The 23,665-nt window shown below is 36.0% G+C and overlaps 1 protein-coding gene across 2 annotated transcripts in view; it reads left to right on the forward strand.

The window, feature by feature from the left end:
- Kcnq5 (potassium voltage-gated channel subfamily Q member 5) overlaps positions 1 to 23,665 on the forward strand; it is a 550,965-nt gene that overhangs the window by 352,215 nt on the left and 175,085 nt on the right. For both annotated transcript variants that reach the window (XM_046443015.2, XM_046443014.2), the window contains exon 2: positions 21,170 to 21,260. In XM_046443015.2, coding sequence (XP_046298971.1) covers positions 21,170 to 21,260 — 91 coding nt within the window. The remainder of the gene's footprint in view (positions 1 to 21,169; positions 21,261 to 23,665) is intronic.

Here is a 23,665-nt window from a genome sequence, read left to right on the forward strand (position 1 = left end):
TTTATTAATGAATAGATGAGTATCTGTTTTTCATTAAATATACCTTTGAATTAATACAAGTCAACAAGTAATCATTGAACTACTTCTTTGTATAAGGCCCTGGTGGCTAATGTTTATACCTAATAGGCATTCAATGAATTTTTCTTAAATTCAAAGGAATAAGACAAAGACCTTCTCTCAGGGACATTATAATCTCCTCACAATAATACCATGTTCTTGTTCAAAGCTTTCATTTCATCACAGACATAATCAAATCCTATCTACAGATAGCAGGTATTAGATTTCATTTTATAAGTGGAGAAATTGAAACTGAGAGGAGATTTTCCCAAAGATTCTAAGCTAGGAAGTGGTGAGGCTCAACTGAACTCCAGGACTTCTAATGCTTCGTATAATGCTAGTTCCACCAAATTGCTCTTGTTCACTAAATCAAACTAAAAGAGAAGTACTCTAGCCAGGCATGGTGGCACACACCTAATGACTTGGGAGGTTAGGGTAGGAGGATCACAAGTCCAAGGCCAGTCTCAGCCACTTAGACCCTCAGCAATTTAGCGAGATCCTGTCTCAAATTAAAGTAGTAGCTAGGTTCAATCCCCAGTACCGAAAAAAGAAAAAGAAGTATTCTAGCAAAAGAAATAAGAGCCACTCATTCACTCATTTATTGACTCACAAATGCCCCAAATGGGTTGAAAAATTCAACCTACTTTCTGCAATGTGTGTCCCTCAGTTAATAGTTTCTTAGTGATAGGTTACTGGTTACCAAAGTCATATCATATTGACAGGGTTATAAGTTCTTAAAGTAGGAAAAAATCTTTAAAATGTTTTATGTTACCCAGTTAAAGAAAATTTTAAAACTTTGAGGTCATGGGAAATCTTTATACCTCTCTCTCAATTTTGGTGTGAACCTAAAATGGCTATAAAAGAAAAAAGTCTTGGGGTGGGGAACTTGAGGTCAATAGTAATTCTTTTTAGAGATTCCATGAATTTTTTTCAAGCATTCAATGTTGGAAAGTTTTTCTCAGAAACATTTTAAAAGTATGTATGTGTGTTTGTGTGTGTGTGTGTGTGTGTGTGTGTGGTGTGTTTTAAAGTATTTGCATTTTCAATTGGAGACAAAGCATTTTGTAGAAATCCTTTAAAAGACTAAACTCTTATGAAAATTTATTTTGAAAATATTAAATTATTTTGTTACCAAAGCTTCTGGAAAACTTTTCAAGCACTTAGAATTTTACAGTGATACAGAAGTTGCCTAACACTCTTTATAGATAGTTTTACCTGGTTAATTTTCTATTGCTTTTCTTTCTTCCTTCTTTCCTTTTTTTTCTTTATTTTTTAAATTTATTGGTGCATTCCAGATTAACATAATAATGGGATTGTGATATATTTGTACATGCATATAACATAAATTGGTCTGTTTCATTACCCCATATAGCCGCTTCCCCTCCTCCCCTCCCTCCTGAATCCCTTTTCTCTTTTCTACTGGTCTTACTTCTATTTTCTTGTGGTTTCTCTCTCCCCACCCCCTTTCTCTCCTCTCCTTCTTCTTCCTATCTACTACATATGAGAGAAAACATATAACCCATGGCTTTGAGTCTGACTTATCTCACTGTGAAGTTCTCCAGCTCCATCCATTTTCCTGTGAATGCAATAATTTAAATTTTCATGGCTGAGTAAAAGTCCACTGTGTATATATACCATATTTTCTTTATTCATTCATCTCCTGATGAACACCTAGGTTGGTTCTATAAGTTAGCTATTGTGAATCATGCTGCTATAAACATGGGTATGCATGGATCACTATAGTCTGCTGACTCATTCTTTAGGATAAATATAAAGGAGTGTTATAGCTGGGTCATGTGGCATTTCCATTTCTAGTCTTTCAAGGAACCTAAATATTGATCTCCCATAGTGTTTGTACTAATTTACAAATCCACCAACATTATATAAGTGTACCTTTTTTTCCACATCCCCACCAGCATTTTTTTGTATTTTTAATGAATGCTATTCTAACTGAAGTGCAATGAAATCTCAGTGTAGTTTTGATTTGCATTTCCCTGATTGCTAAAGGTATTAAACATATTTTCATATATTTTTTGTCCATTTGAATTTCTTCTCTTGTTAAATATCTGTCTTATCCATTTTCCCATTTATTGGTTGGATTATTTGTAAAGTTTTTTTCCTTTTACTTTGGTGTTACATTTTTTTTAGTTTTTTATATGATATGGGTATTAATCCTTTGACAGAGAACAAGCTGACAAAAATTCATTTCATTCTGTAGGTTCTCTATATTCATGCTTTTAATTGTTCCCTTTGCTATGCAGAAGGTTTTTAATTTGATGACACCTCATGTATTAACCTTTGTTTTTATTTCCTGGACTTTAGGAGTTTTATTGAGGAAGTTGATGCATGCATCTATATATTAGAGTGTTGAACCTGTGTTTTCTTCTAGCAGTTGTAATTTTTATTCTAATTCCTAGGTCTTTGACCCACTTCGAGTTGACTCTTTTGAAGGATAAGAGACAGGGATCTGTTTTCATTCTCCTACATATTGCTATCTTGTTTTCCCAGCACCATTTTTTAAAAAGGCTGTCTTTTCTGCAACAAATATTTTTGGCACCTTTGTCAAAGATCAGAAGTTTGTATCTGTGTGGGGTTTTCTTTGAGTTTTCTATCCCATTGGTCTTTATGTCTACTTTTATGCCAGTATCATGCAGTTTTTATTACTATAGCTTTATAGTATAATGTGGGATATTGTAATGCCTCCATCTCAACTCCTATTGTTAAGAATTCCTTTGGCCATTCTGAGTCTTTTATTCTTCCATATAAATTTTAGGACTTTTCTTTTAGTTCTGTGAAGAATGCCCTAGGGATTGGGGTTGTGGCTCAGTGGTAGAGCCTCACATGTATGAGGCACTGGGTTCAATCCGGCACCACATAAAAAAAGAAAGAAAGAAAGAAAATAAAGGTACTGTGTCCATCTACAACTAAAAACATATTTTTAAAAAAATATTTTTAAATATTTGGGGATTCATTGGATTGCAATAAATCTGTATATCACTTTTGGAAATATGGTCATATTAATTAATTAATTTATTAATTCTGCCCAGTCAAGAACATGGGAGATCTTTCTATCTTCCAGTGTTTTCTTCAATTTTTTTTCTTCAGTGCCTTGTAGTTGTTGTTGTAGAGGTCTTTCCTCTTTATTAGATTAATTCCTAAGTATTTGGTTGGTTTGTTTGATGTTGTTGTTGTAAATGAAATTGTTTTCCTGAATGCTTTTTCACTGGATTCATTATTTCTGTATAGAAAAACTTTTGGTTGTTGTATGTTGATCTTGTATCCTGCTATTTTGTTGAATTTGTTTATCAGTTCTAGAAGCCTTCTGGTGGAGTTTTGGATTGGGAATGGGGGCCTTTTAAGTACAGAATCATAAAATCTGAAAATAGTAAGTGATAATTTGCCTTCTTCCTTTCCAACTTGTATCTTTTTTATTTCCTTCTCTTTCTTAATTGCTCTGGCTTAACTTTCAAGTACTATACTGAATAGGTGTGGTGAGAGTGGACATCCTTGTCTTCCTCCTGATGTTAGAGGAAACACTTTAAGTATTTCCCCATTCACTATGATGCTGGCTTTGGATTTGTCATAAATTCCTATTGCTTTTCATTCAAATATGGTTTTCCACCAAGCAGCACTAAACAAAGAAAACAAAGACCAAATACTAAATACTCCTCAGATCAGCTCATGTTCCTTTTGTCCAATAAAAATGACAAAACAGAAATAATAATGGGAATGAGAACTTTAGCCCTGCCAGAGACATTTCAAAATATGTAACTTCTTTTCATCTGCTACTATTCGTCCTTTGGTTAATTTTCTTTTATTTAAAGAGAAAAAAGTACATACATTTTTCCCTATGCTTTAAATTTATTTTTGAATAATAATCTTTAAATCCACAATAAATGATAACATAAAAGATTATATTCTTGATGAATTCTTTTTCACAAAGACTTGAGTAGAAAGAAGTACACACTCAATGCCTTTCTGGGGAATGAACTATAAAGCAGAGTAACCATTGTTTTACCAGATGAAAGTGAAAATCATATTTTTGCCCTTTATAATACTCTAAAACCGAGAACTAGAAAACTACAAGCATTGGACCAAATCTGGCTCCCCACCTGTTTTCATAAATAAAGTCCTATTAGAAACAGTCACACCCATTCATTTACAAACTATGGTTTTGCACTATAACTACAGAGACGAGTTGCTGTAAGAGAGACAATACAGCTCACAAAGCCTAAAATATTTTCTATCTGGTACTTTGCAGAAAAAAGTTGCCCTCAGCTGCTGTGAATCTTTGTCCTTTCCTTTCTCCTCTTACAGATGTCAGTAACTAGTAAGAAAAGACATAGCCCAGATTCTTATGGCAAGAAATGGAAAATAACACATTTTTTTCTGGATCATGCAGGTAATATTTCTGGGTCCATGCCATTCTTATGCATTTTGAAGGGCCCAGGAATCAGAAACTATTTATGGTTCTCCAATAGCAGGGTCTTTCTGACACAACTCTCTGATTAAAAGCAAAGATAGAAAAGTACCACCCCCTAGAAAAAAGAAACCTGAATTTTTAACTGATGAAGACATTAAGGTTTAATTAGTGCATCCCCAGCAGGTACTAATAAGAAAACTGACTTATGTTTCCATTGTAAGATAGAAAAAATTAATGAAGATATAAAAATAAGTGCTCATGAAAACTGAAAATCGGGGGCAAAATATCCAGACAAATAGCACTTTCTACTTGTACATCTTCCATCACACTTAATATGTTTTAGTTTCAACAGTGCACAGGAAACAATAACAAAAAATTTACATAAACACTTCTAGAATTTTCAGTTAATAGTAAAATATAATATATAGCTACTTTGTTTTTCTTTTTTCCCCCTCAGTGTCCTTCTACCTACATGGAATGGCCAACTTCAATATTTTAGTCACAAAAAGGGAGCAGGGGATTTTTGGTGTCTGTCACTATTACAGCAACAGGATAAAACACACCCTTTCCCTACTCACCAGACCTCCAAGGAGTGTCTACAGTGTTTAAAGCTGACTGAATATATTTTTGGACAGAGGAAGTACGTGTTGTCTAGGGTCTGTCATTGCTTGCCAACTTCTCTGTTCTATAAAATACTTCAGTGACTCTACACGTGGAAGCTGACTTCCGACTTCCTTTCAGCTCTGGTCACTGAGATCAACAGGTGCCACTGTATGTCAGTCCCTAGAGAACCATCTACCATCTCTAATCCATGGGCAGTAGTAGTTTCAGAGTTTATGGTTATTGCTCTCTGGAGACATCTGTCTGCTGGGTTTATTTTTTCCTGATGTACCACATCATAAAGTCTACTGCCAACAGCACTTTAACTTCTCAAGATCTTGTTTTCTGCTGTTTTAGTCACTTTACTGCTTTATTTCTGTAGACTAAAGAAAGTGGAGAAAATCAATAGCAATTGTGCACTCCATAGGCCATATACATAGCATAACCTGGCTTGATTCCAAGTTCTTGCTCTTTGTCAGCTTTTAAAAATTCCCATTTCATGACAAGATTCATATAGATAGATAGATAGATATAGATATATTAGAGATGCACCAAGATTTTCCATGAGTTGTGAATACTCTCAGAAAACCTTTCAAAGAAAATATGAATTAAAGCAAGTGGATTATATGAATCTAATCAGCTTATAATAACCAAATTTACGATTTATTTTTATCACCAAATATAAAACTAACATACCGAATATTAAAAAGCCTTAAAATAGCTTTTCAGACAAAAACAACACCAAGCCTATTTTTACTTTTGTTTCCAACAATATTTAAATAAATTTACTTCAGAATTTTAATTTTCAGATAATATATGGTTATCATAGAATCATAAAAAAATTGCAATGAAGACATTATTTGTCTAATAAATTTCCAACCCTTTTTAAGGAAAAATGATTCAGGCCAGACAACTATTGTTAAACATCTTTTAACATGTTTTCAACACTTACCATGGCTCACTTTCAGGCATAAACAGACCCTTCAAAACAAAGCATGGAAAATTTAATCCACAAAGAGTCATATTATCAAAACTATTAGACTGTATTATTTTCTAGGGTGTCAGCACTGACATTAATCTCTTTAGAAGGTGACTTTAATGGAAACACATAGATTCTACAAATGTCTCTTCCTGACCCTCACAGATAACTTTTATTTTGTTCATGGCATAATTAGCACATTGCTCTGAGGGGGCCCCTTTCTCATCTTGGATGGGCAGATTGTCAGTTCATTAGCATAGCAGCCTAGGTCAGCAGAATTACTAGGGGTCATTTTAATGATGAATTAGAATCTCTGCCTGGTCAGTTTAACCAAGGCTCATTCTTGAGTAACTGCTGCCACGAAGCAGTTTCGTGTAGGGCAGCTTCATTAGGGCTCATTCACTTAGGGAAGCTCAAATAGTTTCCCAGGACCTGTAGTCATGAGGGGCTAAACACAGGCCCAGCTCACCCAAGCTATTGTGTATGGAGAAGATAGGACAAGCCAGCCTTCAGTGCTTCACCACACACATTCAAATACAGTTCTCATGACATCACTCTTCATGCAGCTTTGCTTAAACCAAGTCATAATCTGAGCATCTCTAATCTTGCTGGGCTTGTTTCATATTTTACATTTTCACACGTCTTGCTTTATAGACAGAGATTCTAAATGATATGTCCATTTAATTCATTGTCATAATTATGACCTATGTGAATGAAAACTTGTAAAGATTTTGTATTAATTAGCATTTTTCACTCAATTTGGTATCATTATTATGTTAGGTCACAGGGTTATCAGTCTGATGCTCTCCTTTTTTTCCTTAAAACACTACAGGAGAGGCAATGAGCATGACAAGGAGGCTGTGTGCCTGTGCCAGCAGCAGACAGAGCAGCAGTGTGGGATCAACTGATGTCTGACTTGCTGACGTGACTGCAGGCAGGGGAAGCAGCACACAGAACCATGAACTTCCGTAATTATATCCCATTATATGTTCCATCATGATATAATGCAGAAAATAGAAAAGAGACAGCCCTGCCCAGAGGGTCTACTCAGAAGCAATGGAGGAATTAATGTTCTTGATCAGATCTTAAACTCTAAATAAAGAAGTTTGGATGAGATAGCAAGAGAGGAGCCATAATTTTTAAACAAAGAATTGACGTGATAAAAGCAGTCCCTTAAGGAGCAGGGTCTGCAAGATCTATGCAGGTTGAACTCCGAATGCACCATGGCTTTGGCTTCATAGATAAATGGTATTTCAGTTTTGAAACTCAGTAAATGCCACCTTTTCAGTGAGATACTCCCTGACCACTTTGTCCAAATATTCAACTCTGCCCACTTCTGCATCTTATCCCTCCCTGCTGCAGTTTCCCCTCCTTCACAGTTATCACTCTCTAACAGTATATGTTTTATTTATTTACATTATTTATGTCTCACCTCTCGTGCTAGAATGTAAGTTCTATAAGGGCAGGGATTTTGTTTTATTCATAACTAGAACTTTAGAACCTAGAACACTGCCTGGCACATAGTAGCCTCTAAATAATACATGTTACATGAATAAGTGAATTAACCAGTACCTGTTCCAGGCCTCATTCTTGATACTGGAAGTAAAGTGATTAAAAAAGAGAGACAAGGTTCCTGCTCTCATGGAGCTTACATGCTAGTAGAGGAGACCAAAATAAACTTGTATGTAATTTCAAGTGGTGCCATGTGATCAGAGAAAAACACAAAATGATAAGAAAAATATATAACAGCAGGCAGAATGTTTTTCTATGTAACAGAAAAACATTGTCGTGTCATTGAACACATGACAATAGCAAAGGTTTCATTTTAAGTTAATTATCTCTGAACAATATTCACCGGTTTTCAACATCAGTTACATTTCTGAGAAAGGGCACAGAAACAGAGTACTTGCAAAGGCCCAAGACCCTAACTATGATGAATTTCTAAACTGCAGACCTCAGGCCATTTAAGAAATAATGCTGTTGCCTTGTTCTAGTCAACAAGACCATCCTTAACCATTGCATTCAGCCATCTTGTAGGATAAGAATGTGCTTTAAAAAACAAAAATTGTGAGCTGGAATGTAGTTCAGCGGCAAAGCCCTTGCCTCGCAAGGAAAAAAAAATTATTATCATAAAATGGGATTTTAAGTTTAATTTTTAAATTAGATTTAATTTTAATTGATACATAAAAACACAAAAAAAATGTTTTAATGATATAACTTGTGATGTTTCAATACATTTATACATTATGTGATTAATTTAATTTTGAAAGGTCATATCCCATTCAGATCAAGTGAGTGTCTTCAAGAAGATCTGACTGATGACTGACACCCAGAGGCAGGGCAGTGACGGGTCAGGCTAGACCTTCCCATCCAAGGCCTCTTCTCAAGAACATAGACTGACATGGACAGAAGAAGCACAGAGTTAAAGAAATAAAGAGGTTAGGAAAAGTTTTTTAAAAATAAATAAATAACAGCAAAAACAAAACAATTGAAACCCTAGACAGAGACCAATCAGAGGAACTGGAAAAAAGGAACATAGAAATAAACCAGTCTTACCCAGAAATTCTCTGAAGAACTCAGATTTTTTTGCCTCTGTATTTTTAAACAGAAAAATGGAAGCTCTTTTAATCAAGAACATATTTGTTAAAAACACACACTTGTTAACAACAATTTTGGATGGGCTATAAGCCAGACAAACCACAACTCATCTCCCTCAAAAATCTCCTTTTTTTAAAGACAGAAAACAGGATTAGAGAAGAAATGATCAAGTGATCCTACTTCAGGGATCATATTGTTAAAATTATGCAGAGAATCAGAGCTGTTCAAACCCCAAACTATTCTTTCTTTTCCATCAAAAAGCATGATTTTCAGACTAAAAGGGTTTCGTTTTTTAAATGTGATTAAGATAAAATGAAAAATAATATGGGCAAACTCTTTTTTATAATAATTTTTTATGCCTTCATTTTATTTATTTTTGTATGTGGTGCTGAGTATCTAACCCAGTGCCTCATGCATGCTAGGCAAGTGCTCTACCACTGAGCCACAACCCCAGCCCTGAGCAAACTCTTCACCATTAATGAATTCATATTTCTGGACCTACATTTATTACATTATAAGGCACTGAAGTATTTATAAAATTGAACTTTTATTAGAAACATTAATAAATCTTGGAAAAGTGTAATGGCTGCCAAATGATCAGAGAGAAGAAAATATTCTGATTGTCAAAAAACAGTAAAATAGGAAGTTCTGGACTTTGTATACTAATAAGCTCAAAAACAATTCCTAGAAATATCTCAGACAGAATATTAAGCCAATGGTTTATAAATGTGGGCAAACAACTGTGGTTACTAAAAAGCTACACAAGTTTGCCAAAAGCAAGAAACATTAAGTGATATTTATTTCTTACTTGGATAAGTTTACCAGCATTGCTATATCAGGGAAACAAAGTAAAAGATCTTTATTTCAGGAAAGCACTATAAGTGTTTTATAGAATCCTTGTGAAGTAAGAAGAAAAAATCAGGCAGGATGATAGGATAGTCCTGAGAACATGTACCTGGTATGACTTCTCCAGAGACAAGCCACAGTACTTATAAGAAAATCCTGAAGACAAGTACAAGACATTTAGAGGTTCTTAGAGTAGGGAGTTGATAGTTTATGCTAGGAATAAAATAATAAGTATAATATATAAATGTAATAAATATAAGACTTTTTAGAAATCCAAGTAAGCAAAAGTCAACTCATTTTTTAGTTTACTTTAAATAGATCCAAAGGGTGTCATTTGACTATTTTAAAAGAATGCAACTTTAAGCTGCATCAGTACTCTCAAGAAAGAGTAGTAATAAAAGCACATATTTACTGGTTTTGTGCTTAGTCATTCAGTCAAGCATATCCTGTATGCTCTGTATCATAGAAAAAAAGATTTGAGGATATTAACAAAATATATATACTCCAAGTAGATAAAATAATCTTAGGTCTGTCTTCCTACTGAACTGAAATCCCCATCAAGAGTACAGACAATATCCGAGTTCCCAGTGCCTGGTACAGTGTCTCTAAATATTTATGACTAATAGAATACAGGGAAGATAAGATAATGATAGACTAGTAAAAAGCAATCAAGAGTGAAGTTCACCATAAACGCATACAACCGTGTTAGTAATGGATCCGTGTCATCATTAACATGGATTACAGAGTCACCTCTGAGCTTCCTAACAATGCAGGCAAGGAAACAAATATGTTAAAGATTACTTTTCCACACTAAAACATCTTCATTTTTTCCAGAAGCAACATATCACAAATTCTTGCAATAAAATACTGACAGAAATTTCACATGGAGGCCTCACTGAGCAAATGCAAAGTGAAATACTAAGAAACGCTTAAAGTCGAATGAATTGGCTGAAAACTTTCTCCTCCTTCTCCAGGTAGTGGCAAAGAGCTGGGGTTTAACTCAGTGATAGAGATCTTCCATAGCACTGAGAAATCAAAACAGGTAATTACTTTAGGGACCAAGGTAGGGAGACCAGTGCTCCGGTTTGCTCCAGGCCCTGTGGTTTAGTAGGAAAAGTAAAGAAAATAAGTGACTGCATATGCTGGAGATAGTCCTTTTTGAAACCAAACTTTTGCTAATAGCTGGGCAGTGGAAAGTTTGAACTTGTGTTTCCTGGCAAGAATCAACAGTGCAGCTATTTTATGTTGGTGATTAAATGCCAAATCTTTGCTTACACTGGAGGATGATGATGGGTCTGAGTCTCACTTGGAGGGATACAATAACAAACTGGGCAAACTTAAAGAACAGTGACAAGGAAAGTGACAGACCTGGACATTGTTTCAAAAGCAGACAGCAAAGCAGACAGCAAACTGGGCTTGGTATATTTTATCTGAAGACTGAGGGGAAAGCCATGATATAAAACCAATGTTGTTTATCTGAAGAAGCATCTTAAGGAAGTGAGAGAACATGTCTTCTGTGGGTCAGAGCCTGACAGAAGGGGAGTGAGTAAGGTCCCAGATAAGAACAGTTGACTCAGAGGAGAAAATAGCTTTCCAACAGTACAGCTGTCTGCAACAGCCCTGTGTTGCCTTAAAGTGGGAGGAGGGTTCTAGACACTGGAAGGATTCAAAGAGAAACTGTTTAACTGTCTATCCGTGATGTTTTTAAAAATAACTCCTGTCTTGAAAGGGAGGCTCAGTCAGAAATCCATCTATCTCATAGATTCCCCCATCCTGGAGGAGGAATCTGGCTGAACATGTCCTAAGCTGGTGTCAGCGGGGTCCAGCCGCTGCTGTAAGGGAAGCCTCTTGAATGCTTATGGATTTTCTTGCCATGTTCTAGCTCAGATCCTTTTGCCTCATATTCCACAGAAACATACTGAGCAAGCGAAATTGCTCTTTCCCACACCTTCTAATTTCCCCTTAACATTACATCTAAAATGCAGCATTTCGTTTTTTAAAACTGTCAGCTGGTGGGGAGGGGGGAGGGTGGATGATGGGAAAGGCAGCGGAGCACAACAGACACTAGTATGGCAATTTGTAAATCAATGGATGTGTAACTGATGTGAATCTGCAATCTGTGTATGGGGTGAAGGTGGGAGTTCATAACCCACTAGAATCAAAGTGTGGAATATGATATGTCAAGAAATTTGTAATGTTTTGAACAACCCACAATAAAAAATTTTAAAAAAAAAATAAATAAAACTGTCAGCTGGTGACCCTATTTTTAAAACTTCACAAAGATTTCACTGATCATTCTTATTGATTATGGTCTTTATTAATATTTAGGACTCATTGTACTTAAGCAGAATTGTGCAACATTTCCAATCAAATATTCTAAATCAAATTCCAATCAAATATTCTAAATGTTGAAGATGCCAAAAATGTCATGCTAAATTTTTATTGCTTTGCAATGGAAGGTGGGGTATGCTGTGAATAGATTTCAGGTGCAAAATGCACTTCTCTTACAGAAAAGTTACTCAGAAAGGACATTTACAAACTACCAAGTTTAGAAAGAGATAAATTTAGGATGCAGGAAGCCCTTTCCTCTGATGATGAGCTTTTGATTTCACCAGGCAGGGTGTCTTCCAGGCCAGTGCGTGTCTGTCAGCAGGTCACTGTGGTCACCAATACCAACAGGCATACCACCAACTCCAGCCATCAAAATTTGTGGTGCCTTAGCAAGGTCTCCTATCAAATGTTCTAAAGTGCATAGTTGATCAAAGCAATACTTAGAAATTTATGAAAAGTCAGATGCCAGGCTGAATTTCCTTTGGAAGTTATTTCTAAAGAATTGCTCTCTGCAAGGGCTGTAAATGTAGCTCACTGGAAGAATACATACTAACACATGCAAGGCCCTAGGTTAAATCCACAGCACTACAAAAAAAGAAAAGACTTGTTTCCTTCAAAGATTCTACATCTACTTCTTGTTGCATCCTTTATTTTAATCCCATGATTCCTTTCCTTTGAAGACACTTAAGATCTCCCCTCCTCTAAAGCCCTCTCAATATGTATAACTGACTTACATGGCAAGTTGCATTATGCAAAACTTAATAGTTCACCAGAATATTGCAGAGAGCATCTTCTGGGTAGAAATGTATGGCCACTTACAGCTAAGCTCAATGGGATGGTCACTTTATTTATTTTTTTAATTTGTTCTTTTTAATTATACATGACAGTAGAATGTATTTTGACAAATCATACATACATGGAGTATAACTTCCCTTTCTTGTGGTTTTACATGAAGATTATTTTAAATACCAGTTCTATCTCTTCTTTCTTCATTGCATCATTCACAATTGTTTGAAGATGGCTAGAGTTGTGAGTTTCTGTGAATGACAACAATGTAACTTGTCACAATTCATTTAATGAAGCATCAACAGAGCTTTTTTTTTCTTTTTTTAAATATCTTTTTAGTTGTAGATGGACACAATATTTTATTTATTTGTTTATTTATTTATTTATTTATTTAATGTGGTGCTGAGGATCAAACTCAGTGCTTCATGCATACGAGGCAACCGCTCTACTGCTGAGGTACAACTCCAGCCCAGCAAAGCTTTTTCTAATGCTCTATTGTGAAGTTGTTTTAATTCTAGCTAAGTGAACCTGTGCTTCAGGTACAAGCTTTGGAAGCTGGACATCATCTAATCCGCAAGAACCAGTGATCTTTCCAAGTCAAGCTTCTTACCAAATTGATCCTGACAAACTGATCTTAATTAACCCACAAGAAGAGTTGATGGTGGTTTTCTTGACTAAATTTAGAAAGCTTTTTTGTTTTTGACGTGCCCTTCTTTTCTTCTTACACCAATCAGTGCCTTCCAAAAAAGGTTTGGATGAAGGTTTGGATCAAAGTGAATTTCCTCAGAAACAAAATATGAATGAATGAATGCTTTAGGCAAAATAAAGGCCAATAACTGTTAGAGAATGGCTTTGAAAGAATATACATCATATGATACCTTAGGATTCATGTATAAAAGACAAAATATCTATATTTGAAAAACTGATCTTAAAACTTACCTGGGTAAATTATTGATGGCTGTCAAAATAGGCCATCTTCCGGCTTCCAGCCCTGACTTCCTAATCCGCCACCAAAGGCATCTTCATTGTGTGTGCAGTAGTCCTTCAGCAGTTTGGTGAAGCCTATTTCTCAGAAGAATTTTTATTTATTTATTTGTTTCTGATGTTACTGGATATTGAACCCAAGGGTGCTCTGCCATTGAACTACATCTTCAATCTGCCTTCATTTTTATTTTGAGGAAGAGTGGGGCTAAATTGCAATTCTCCTACCTCAGCCACCTGAGTAGCTGGGATTATAGGTGTGCACCATCATGCCAGGAAGAATTATGTTTTTAAATGCATAAAATACATGTGATCATATAAGAACATTTTATATTGAAATGCTATTATTGAAATATTAAACATATTTTTACATGCTAAATCATATCCTTCTTTCTACATGCATTAAAAATAGCCCTAACAAAGAGTTTAATGACTACACAAATCTCAAAATAGTGATGAGAAAAATTACTATTCAGTAGGAAAAATTATGATTTTATCTATACTATAAAATCAGATATAAAAATATTTAATTTCTATCAGTGACAAAATCACAAGTGCTACGGATACTACCAGGATTTGTGGCCATGAGTTAGTGCAAAATAAAGACATTGTGGTTTTCCCACTCATGTGCACAACACCTTAAATTTATGCACAGATTCTTTGGACACCTGTTGACCCAATATAAGGCACCGTAAGTCCAATGACTCTTGCCACTATTCCCACTTGTATTCAGCCACCAGAGAGAGGCAATAGGGTGATAGCAGGTCACCAGCATGCACATATACACATATGCATGGGACCTCCAGAATCAATGATATCAGTAAAGCCCACTCACATCACAGTAGTGTACCACATCACTACCAATGAGCCCAATGCCTGATTGTCACATCAGAAGGGTCATTGTGTCAAATCAGTGCCTTCTCCAACCAAGAAGTCTGCCCCTGAAAATTTTCCCAAGAGCTACCTCATAGAAGAATGAGCTGTTTTTCTCTATGATGTCATTCATCAAGTTCAGAAAGTGATCCTCAAATATCCTTTATGCTTCTTTACCAAAACTTTATACATTTGGTCTGTACTGTTCTCAGGATAATAGGTTTTACACATTTATTTCCTTTGGGGAAAAAAAAAATGCATCTGTATCTCCAACCTAACTCTCTGCCCAAAATTTTGATTGACATTTCCATGTGGATGTCTAAACCTAGTTTTGTCATTTTGTCCCCAAAATCAGTTTCTCCTCCTGACTTTGCTAATTTTTCTCTTCTTAACTTATCAGGAGCATCACCAATAACTATGTATGCAAAGTTCCCAGCTACCACGCCCCTTCCCAATCTCCACTCCCCAGTTCACAGCAGCCCTCTAAGCTGCCTCTAATCTATTCTCATTTCTACTTTGCTCCTGTAGGGGTAAATTTCCACAATAGAAGTTTCTGGAGACACGCATTCCAGAAAGAAGGTACAATAGAGAACGGCAGCAAGCCAGAAAACAAATAAGGCAAAATATTTGCTCCCTGTTTCATGGAACAAAAGTAATCAAGCTTGCAGCACAGGGTGAAACAGGCAGCTGAATTGGAGTCTGGAGCCATGTTGGGGAGAGTTTCCTCTCATTAGAAACTCTAATGATATTAGTACTCTGTCAAAATTTATTCAATGGCTCCCATTGTCTACTGAACTAGATACAGACCCTGCCCTACAAGCCTGTCATTTTTTTTCCGGCTTGCTGCCTTTCTTATATCGTACCCTCCTTTGGAATGTTTCTCTCCAGAAATTTCTCTAATTGAAATCCTACACTTCAAAGACCATCTCAAATATCATCTATTTTGGGAAACTTTCTGAGTCTGCTTCTACCTTTGTTACCTTTCCCAGTTGAGTAAAATCCCTTCCTTCTTTCCGTCTCTGAAACATTTTTTTTAGTGTTTATCTGCTTCTGCCTTTTGTTATGATCCAATATTTTTACCTTTTCCATCTCATTAGATATGTACTTCCTAAGTGTGGGTCTGCTTAATTTATCTTTGTACTCTGTTGTGCTTGACATAGTGTCTTTCACAATAAGAAGAGAATTCAATACATGTTTTCAATTGAAATGAAATGATTCCTATGCAAAAAAAAAAAAAATGGATTTGCAGTACTGACCTGTCTGATGCTTTTCATGTATCAGGCATTTACTAACTATAATTCACTGATTAATTAGTAAGTTCTAGTGATACTTTGCTTGCATCTGACCTTGACTCACATGATCTCATGGACTAGAGTATTCTATCTTTCTAACTATTCTCCTAACTAACTCCTGCTAGTCCTCCAGGACTAGTTTTTCCAGAATTTTCTTCAAGAAGTCTTCCCTAACCCAATTGAGTCAAATGTATGAAAGATGATATATCATGAGCTTTGTAATGTTTTGAACAACCAATAAAAATAAAAAATAAAAAAAATAAAAGTCTCACCAAATGACAAAAAATAAAAAATAAATTAGAAAAAATAATTAGAAAAAATTAGAAAAATTTTCCTTAATGGGATGGATGATTATTTATTTATTTATTTTATGTTTACTTACTGCTAGAACAAGATTGGGTTCAGCATCAATTCTAATGTGTATTTTTTGTAAGTTGTGAGAATCTTTGTTCATATGTAAAAATAGATGGAACTGGAGCAAAACTTGCTATAAAAATGTCAGTCAACTCTTTGAACTCTTCCACTTTACATGCCAAAACCACACAGTGGCACATATTCAAGTATTATTTTTGTGATCTATCGACTGACAACTCAGTTAAATTTTTCTCAATTTTATTGAAAATAAAGAAATGGAAATCATAAAAAAAAGGAAGTCTTACCTAACCCCAGTTCGGCTTCATGGGTATGCAGTCTGTATAGTCCCATGGATTCCCACATTTAAAATGGTGCTAAACTTGGATTCATACTCTGTTGTTTCTATCATGAAATTCTTAATTTTTAGCAAAATGCCCATATCTTCATTTTCCATAAGAAACCACAAATTTAGCAGCCTAATCCATCCTTTACCACATGCTCCCATCATCCCCAGTACTTTCCCTATCATTGCAATCATCACTACGAACATTTTGTTTATATCTGCTTTTTTGTTTACATCTGCTTGCCTCTCTGTATGTTCTGATAGACTTGATATTCTGTGAAGGAAAAAAGGTAACAAGGAATTTTCGTCATTGTTACAACCCTCACAGTTCAGACTAGCATTATATGTTTAATCAGTATTTACTGAATGGATAACTGGATGAATGATAAAAGGAAGGGCGAGGGAGAAAGGGATAAACTAATGAACATATTTGTCCATCCATAGCTTCTTGGGCAACCAGAGCAACAGAGGTCTTTGGCTTGCAGTCTTCAGATGGGCCTCTGTAGCAATGACAATACTAGTACAGAAACTACTCTCATTAGAAAGGAAGGTAGTATTAAATCAAAAAAGAAAATGGGAAAAGTGGTAAAATGAAGGGGAAAGACTAAGCAGATCCAAATGTTAGTGAGGAAAGAACTAGCAAAAAGTTCTGTTTTGGACACAGACATAAGAGATTATGAGTCTACCACTGAGATCTCTTGGAGAAGAATGATATTTTGTGATTAAACAATTGGCCAGCTCACTTTTCCTAAAGTTTTCTGGTAAACCTGGACTCAAGGAGCATATCCAGATAATGGCCACTCATTAGAAAGGAAACATCTGTCATCATCCTTTTTAGACACCACATCCTGTTCCCAGGCACTTTAATGATCCCTGAGTTTTATTTTTTCATTGGTAGTTTGACAGTGACGTAGGTATGAGGTTTTGACTATTAGTTTACAATTTCTAGTCTATTGGGATAAATTTAACATATAATCGAAAGTATCCTGATTTGTTAGATATATAAGTCAAGGATCAATGAGACATTATTAATATTGTGTGCTAGGTTTGTATCACTAGTAGAATCCTCCCCCTTGGAGCCATCTTCTATCTGGAACAGCAACTACTTCTGTCTTGTTTTAAAGCAATACAGGGGTAGTCTCCAAAGTCTTGTTGAGCCAAGAGCATGATCACCATCCTCATCAGGTACAGGGAAGCTCATCCAGCAATTCAGTGTGAAAGCTGACTGCACATAGTGCTCAGACTCTCCTGCTACACAACCTTGGACTAGCTACAAAAGATTCTTCACCCTCAGTTTTCATAACTGTACACTGGAGACAATGACTTTTCTACTCCACAAATTTGTAAGGATAATGAGGGAGAATGCAAATACAGGGGGTTTAGTGCAGTGTCCAGCCTATAGGAAATGTTCTGTGAATGTTGGTAATTATTATCATCATGCAGGATATAAGCAATTATGTACTTTCACTCTAGTTATCTGTTGGGATAGATACAAAGAAATAAGTAATAGATGATATTAGTCAGGGTCAGCAGATTTATTCTCTTTTTTTAGTGCACATTATTTATTTATTTTTATTACAATTTTTAATACACCATTATATAATAATTTATCATATCTCTGATTATATATAAGGTATGTTGACACCAAATTCACATCTTCATACATGTATTTTGTATAATGATGAGAGTCTCCTTTCACCATCCATGCTATTCCCCTTCTCCCTCCCTTTCCCTCCCACCCTGATTCCCTATCCATCCCAACCCCATTTTGAGTCACCCCCCCTTATATAGCAGATTTATTCTCTAAAGGGCCAGATAGTAAATATTTGTCTTGCTGGTCATACTGTCTCTTTTGCAACTACCCAGTTTTGCTATTGAAACATGAAAACAGTCACAGACAATACATAATGAATGGCAATGGCTGTGTGCCAATAAAACTTTACTTATAAAAACAGGTATGTGGGGCCAGATTTGTTTCCCAGACCATAATTTAGCTAATCCTTGGCTATAAGCCATTAGGCACTCTCAGTGAAGGGTGGTAGAAAGACTTATAAGACTTTTCAGGGCAAGCCAAAGAGAGGCAAGAATTAACTCCACTATTACAAAGAACACAAAAATTTATCTTTTCAAGGACCTTATTATAGAGTTTCTCAGAGATGAGAAGAAGTTGAAATTGTTCCAAAGCAGGTATCTTGGGTGTTTTGTTTTGTTATCTTGAAAATTGACTTTGAAACAAAGCCTTTTCTTTTATTAGACATTTTCCTTGGGAACTCCACTCCTCCCTTGATTCTGCAAGTTCCATCTTTCTTGAAATAAAAAATCTATAGATGGATTGGTAAGAAATGGTTGCCCCTGACTTCCACTCCCTAGCAGTATCCATGAAGTCTTTCATGATTGCTAAAAACTACAGGGGAAGAGAGCATTTTCTAATAACCTAGGAGGAGACAGAGCACAGAGGTAATTTTTCTGTTAGTTTGATTACAAGGAAATTGAGATGCACAGGTAGCAGAGTAGATCACCCCTTCCCTTTTCTATTCTTCTTATTCATATAAAAGAATGACAAATGAGAATTCATGAGCAGTATCAGACTCAAACAATGGGCCAGTGTCCTGGTAACAGTGACTTAGAATACCTGACTTTTTGCCAAAGCTGCCAAACATGAGGTGGATACTGCTTCTTTGATAGGAGAGTGGCTGCAGTCTGCTCCAGTAGGAAAACATGACCACTCTCTCTCTCTGAACCTTTCTCAGGATCCCTGCTTGAAAAAAGATTTGTATTGGAAACTTATAGATTCTTAAATGTGAACACTTAAACACAGCATCACACACACAAACAAATTCACACATACAACCTTTTCTTTATCAATAAAATTGTTAAGGTGCCCCATTTACACCCTATATCATACTGTATTTTGATATTCAAAATGGCTAGTGTCTTCCAGACTTCAAACTATACTACAGAGCAATAGTAACAAAAACAGCATGGTACTGGTACCAAAACAGGCGGGTGGACCAATGGTACAGAATAGAGGACACAGAAACCAATCCACAAAACTACAACTATCTTATATTTGATAAAGGGGCTAAAAGCATGCAATGGAGGAAGGATAGCATCTTCAACAAATGGTGCTGGGAAAACTGGAAATCCATATGCAACAAAATGAAACTGAATCCCTTTCTCTCGCCATGCACAAAAGTGAATTCAAAATGGATCAAGGAGCTTGATATCAAATCAGAGACGCGCCGTCTGATAGAAGAAAAAGTTGGCTACGATCTACAGTCGGTGGGGTCGGGCTCCAAATTCCTCAATAGGACACCCATAGCACAAAAGTTAATAACTAGAATCAACAAATGGGACTTACTCAAACTAAAAAGTTTTTTCTCAGCAAAAGAAACAGTAAGAGAGGTAAATAGGGAGCCTACACCCTGGGAACAAATCTTTACTCCTCACACTTCAGATAGAGCCCTAATATCCAGAGTATACAAAGAACTCAAAAAATTAGACAATAAGAGAACAAACAACCCAATCAACAAATGGGCCAAGGACCTGAACAGACACTTCTCAGAGGAGGACATACAATCAATCAACAAGTACATGAAAAAATGCTCAACATCTCTAGCTGTCAGAGAAATGCAAATCAAAACCACCCTATGATACCATCTCACTCCAGTAAGATTGGCAGCCATTATGAAGTCAAACAACAACAAGTGCTGGCGAGGATGTGGGGAAAAGGGTACACTTGTACATTGCTGGTGGGACTGCAGATTGGTGCAGCCAATTTGGAAAGCAGTATGGAGATTTCTTGGAAAGCTGGGAATGGAGCCACCATTTGACCCAGCTATTCCCCTTCTTGGTCTATTCCGTAAAGACCTAAAAAGAGCATGCTACAGGGACACTGCTACATCGATGTTCATAGCAGCACAGTTCACAATAGCAAGACTGTGGAACCAACCTAGATGCCCTTCAATAGACGAATGGATAAAAAAAAAATGTGGCATTTATACACAATGGAGTATTACTCTGCATTAAAAAATGACAAAATCATAGAATTTACAGGGAAATGGATGGCATTAGAGCAGATTATGCTAAGTGAAGCTAGCCAATCCCTAAAAAACAAATGCCAAATGTCTTCTTTGATATAAGGAGAGTAACTAAGATCAGAGTAGGGATGAAGAGCAGGAGAAGAAGATTAACATTTAATAGGGATGAGAGGTGGGAGGGAAAGGGAGAGAGAAGGGAAATTGCATGGTAATGGAAGGAGACCCTCAGGGTTATACAGTGGAGGGGGTAGAGAGAGAGGAGGGGAGGGGAGGGGAGAAGTGGGGAGGGGGGAGGGGGGAGGATGGGAAAGGCAGCGGAGCACAACAGACACTAGTATGGCAATATGTAAATCAATGGATGTGTAACTGATGTGATTCTGCAATCTGTGTATGGGGTGAAGGTGGGAGTTCATAACCCACTTGAATCAAAGTGTGGAATATGATATGTCAAGAAATTTGTAATGTTTTGAACAACCCACAATAAAAAATTAAAAATAAAAAAAAAAGATATAGTCACATACAAATATACAAAAAAAAATGGCTAGTGTCTACTAGGGCTTTTATGATTTAACCTATGCCTTTTCAAATGGGTCTGGTGTTTTATTCTTTCTATAATGATAAGGCAAGTTTCTTATCAAATTCCTCTTTTTCACTGTTGTTTTACAGTTTCCTCCTTGTCTTTGGTTGCTTGATTTTGTCCGTGTTTTCTACCATCCCTGAGCACACGAAATTGGCCTCAAGTTGCCTCTTAATTCTGGTAAGTGAAAATACATGAACAGGAATATGTATAAATTTTATGTCATATAATAATAACTGTCTATAACATTTATGCTATGCATTTTATCCTACAGAAATATCTAGCTAGAAAAAAAGAATATTACTAAGAAATATGAAAGTTTCAAAGATCACTAAAGCATTTGCCCACCAGTTTAACCTATAGTCAATCCTCAGGAATATACTTTTAAATTCAGGATTTATATTATAGAGCAATAGCTTGTGTTATAGGCACATCATAAATATAAGGCAGTATTTGATAGTAGTTTTAATTTTGTTTACCTATGCTAATAAACAAATTATAAGAAAAGTTAGTATTCATGAAGTATCTCATTATTGCTAAAAGCTACAGGGGAAGACAGCATTTTCTAATAACCTCATTTTAGCAGTAGCTAAGTATAATTGGCCAGGAACTGTGAGATTATGGCACCTCATAAGAAAACAGAAGGCTCCTTCATGTTCTTTTCAACTGACAGACTATATTATGAGTTTTGCTGCTAATGCAGTTACCTGGTGAAAAATTCTGCAGTTTGCTCTGTTTCCATTTTGCTGTCAATCCTCAACCACACAGAATTACTTGATTCATTTTAAAATGGAAAAAGACCCCAAGATATTTTAGTGTGAATTATTCTGGGTCTTTTAAGCTCTTATACCTTCTATTACAACTGAACTGTAGCTCTGTGTACTCAAATCACATATGATTAAAAGTTTGATTCATTTACATCCATTTTAGCCTGCTCACTTCGTCCAAAATTATCAGAATTGACAGTCTCAGAACCATCTAAATGAACTGAAATAACTTGTTTCTGTAATGCTACTGGACAATGGAGGAAGGAGGGGAGCCCAATTAAGATGGTTTGTGTGCCCTAATAAACAGAGTTTGGTTATACACAGCAATAACCATTTACTATAGAAAAAAAAAAGCTATTGCTATGAAGGTGGAAACTGAAAGACTTCAACTCACATAACCTGAGAAGAGGGCAGATGCTTTTCTTACCTTACTTTTAGATGGCTAGTTTGTGCTTGAGGTTGGCAAGAAATCATCAAGCCTTTGGGTTCAGTATTAGGGGGGAAAGTATTTTTTGAGTCTGGAACAAATCTATCTCAATTTGTTTCCATAAAAATTGTGCTCAGCAGTATATTTCTAATGTTATGGTTATTGTTTCAAGACCCAAGACAGAGAACAGATAGACCAAAGAGCACACTGGAGAACTGTTCCATTTACAAGGTTTACATTTGGGTAGCAAGTGGGATTTTAGCCTTGTCCACCCCTTTGATTGCAACAAGTGATCTGAGCCCAAGGTTTAAAGCACAGCTGGTTTTATGACCACATGCAGAACTGCCAACCAAAATTTTAGATTTAAAATATAAATCTGACTTTCAGACTTGGGAACATGAAAAACTGGATCCACTATATGACCATTAATATATACTAGGAATAAATAAATCATCATTAGGAATCTCATAAAAAGGTTTCTTTCATAAATCAAGAATCCAAAATACATGGGAAAGAAAGAGAAAAATACTGGGGGGAAATGCTGGGGAGTGATATTGGCCAAATTACATTGTTATATTGTGTGCATGTACAAATGCATAACGATGAATCCCAGCATTATGTAAACTATAATGCACCAACAAAAAATATGACAAAAATAATTCAAAATGTTAGGTTGCATCCTTCAAATCTCCAAAGTATGTATTTACTCATTGCTAATTAATTTCTAAAGACTCTAAAGAAACTCTTAAAACTTCAAAGACCAAAATTGACCAAAACCTTGACTTCTTAAACATGATGAGCAATGAACAACTGATCAAAATTTAGTAACTAGAGTGCATTTTAGTTGATAAAATATAGACATTGTCAATTATTTTTTCCAAGTCAGGGAAAATGTTATGTTGCCCATGCTACTCCTTGGGCTTAAGTGATTCTCCCATCTCAGCCTCCCAAGAGGCTGGGATTAGAGACACGCACCACCACACTCAGCTTAAAGTCATTTTTGTATACTTTGGGATCCATTGTTGTGAACAAACACCAGAGGAGTAATTTAGAATTACATATAAATCACACATCACAATTGTGTATTTTTTCATAGCCTGTCCTTTTAGGGTTTTTTTTTTTTTTAATGTGCTCAGAGATTTCCTATAATTCTATTTCTGGGCAAATAAAAGGTACCCACACTTCTGGCAGGGAGCAGACTACAAGCAAACCTGGCCCTCAGACAACCTCCCAGGGCCTCTCTGACACTCTTTTCCACCCAGTTGTTTCCTTAGGGCACCAAGGTATGGCATGCAGGTCATTTGGATGTTGTTTTGCTCACCTTCTAAGGCCCTGTGAACACTTCAGCTCTCCATCCCATAGATTAAAGAGGCTCTTGTCATCCTCATCCA

Source organism: Marmota monax, unplaced genomic scaffold, assembly GCF_021218885.2.
Source record: "Marmota monax isolate L192 unplaced genomic scaffold, Marmota_monax_Labrador192_F-V1.1 WCK01_AAM20220418_F8-fsc00091, whole genome shotgun sequence".
NCBI lineage: Eukaryota > Metazoa > Chordata > Mammalia > Rodentia > Sciuridae > Marmota > Marmota monax.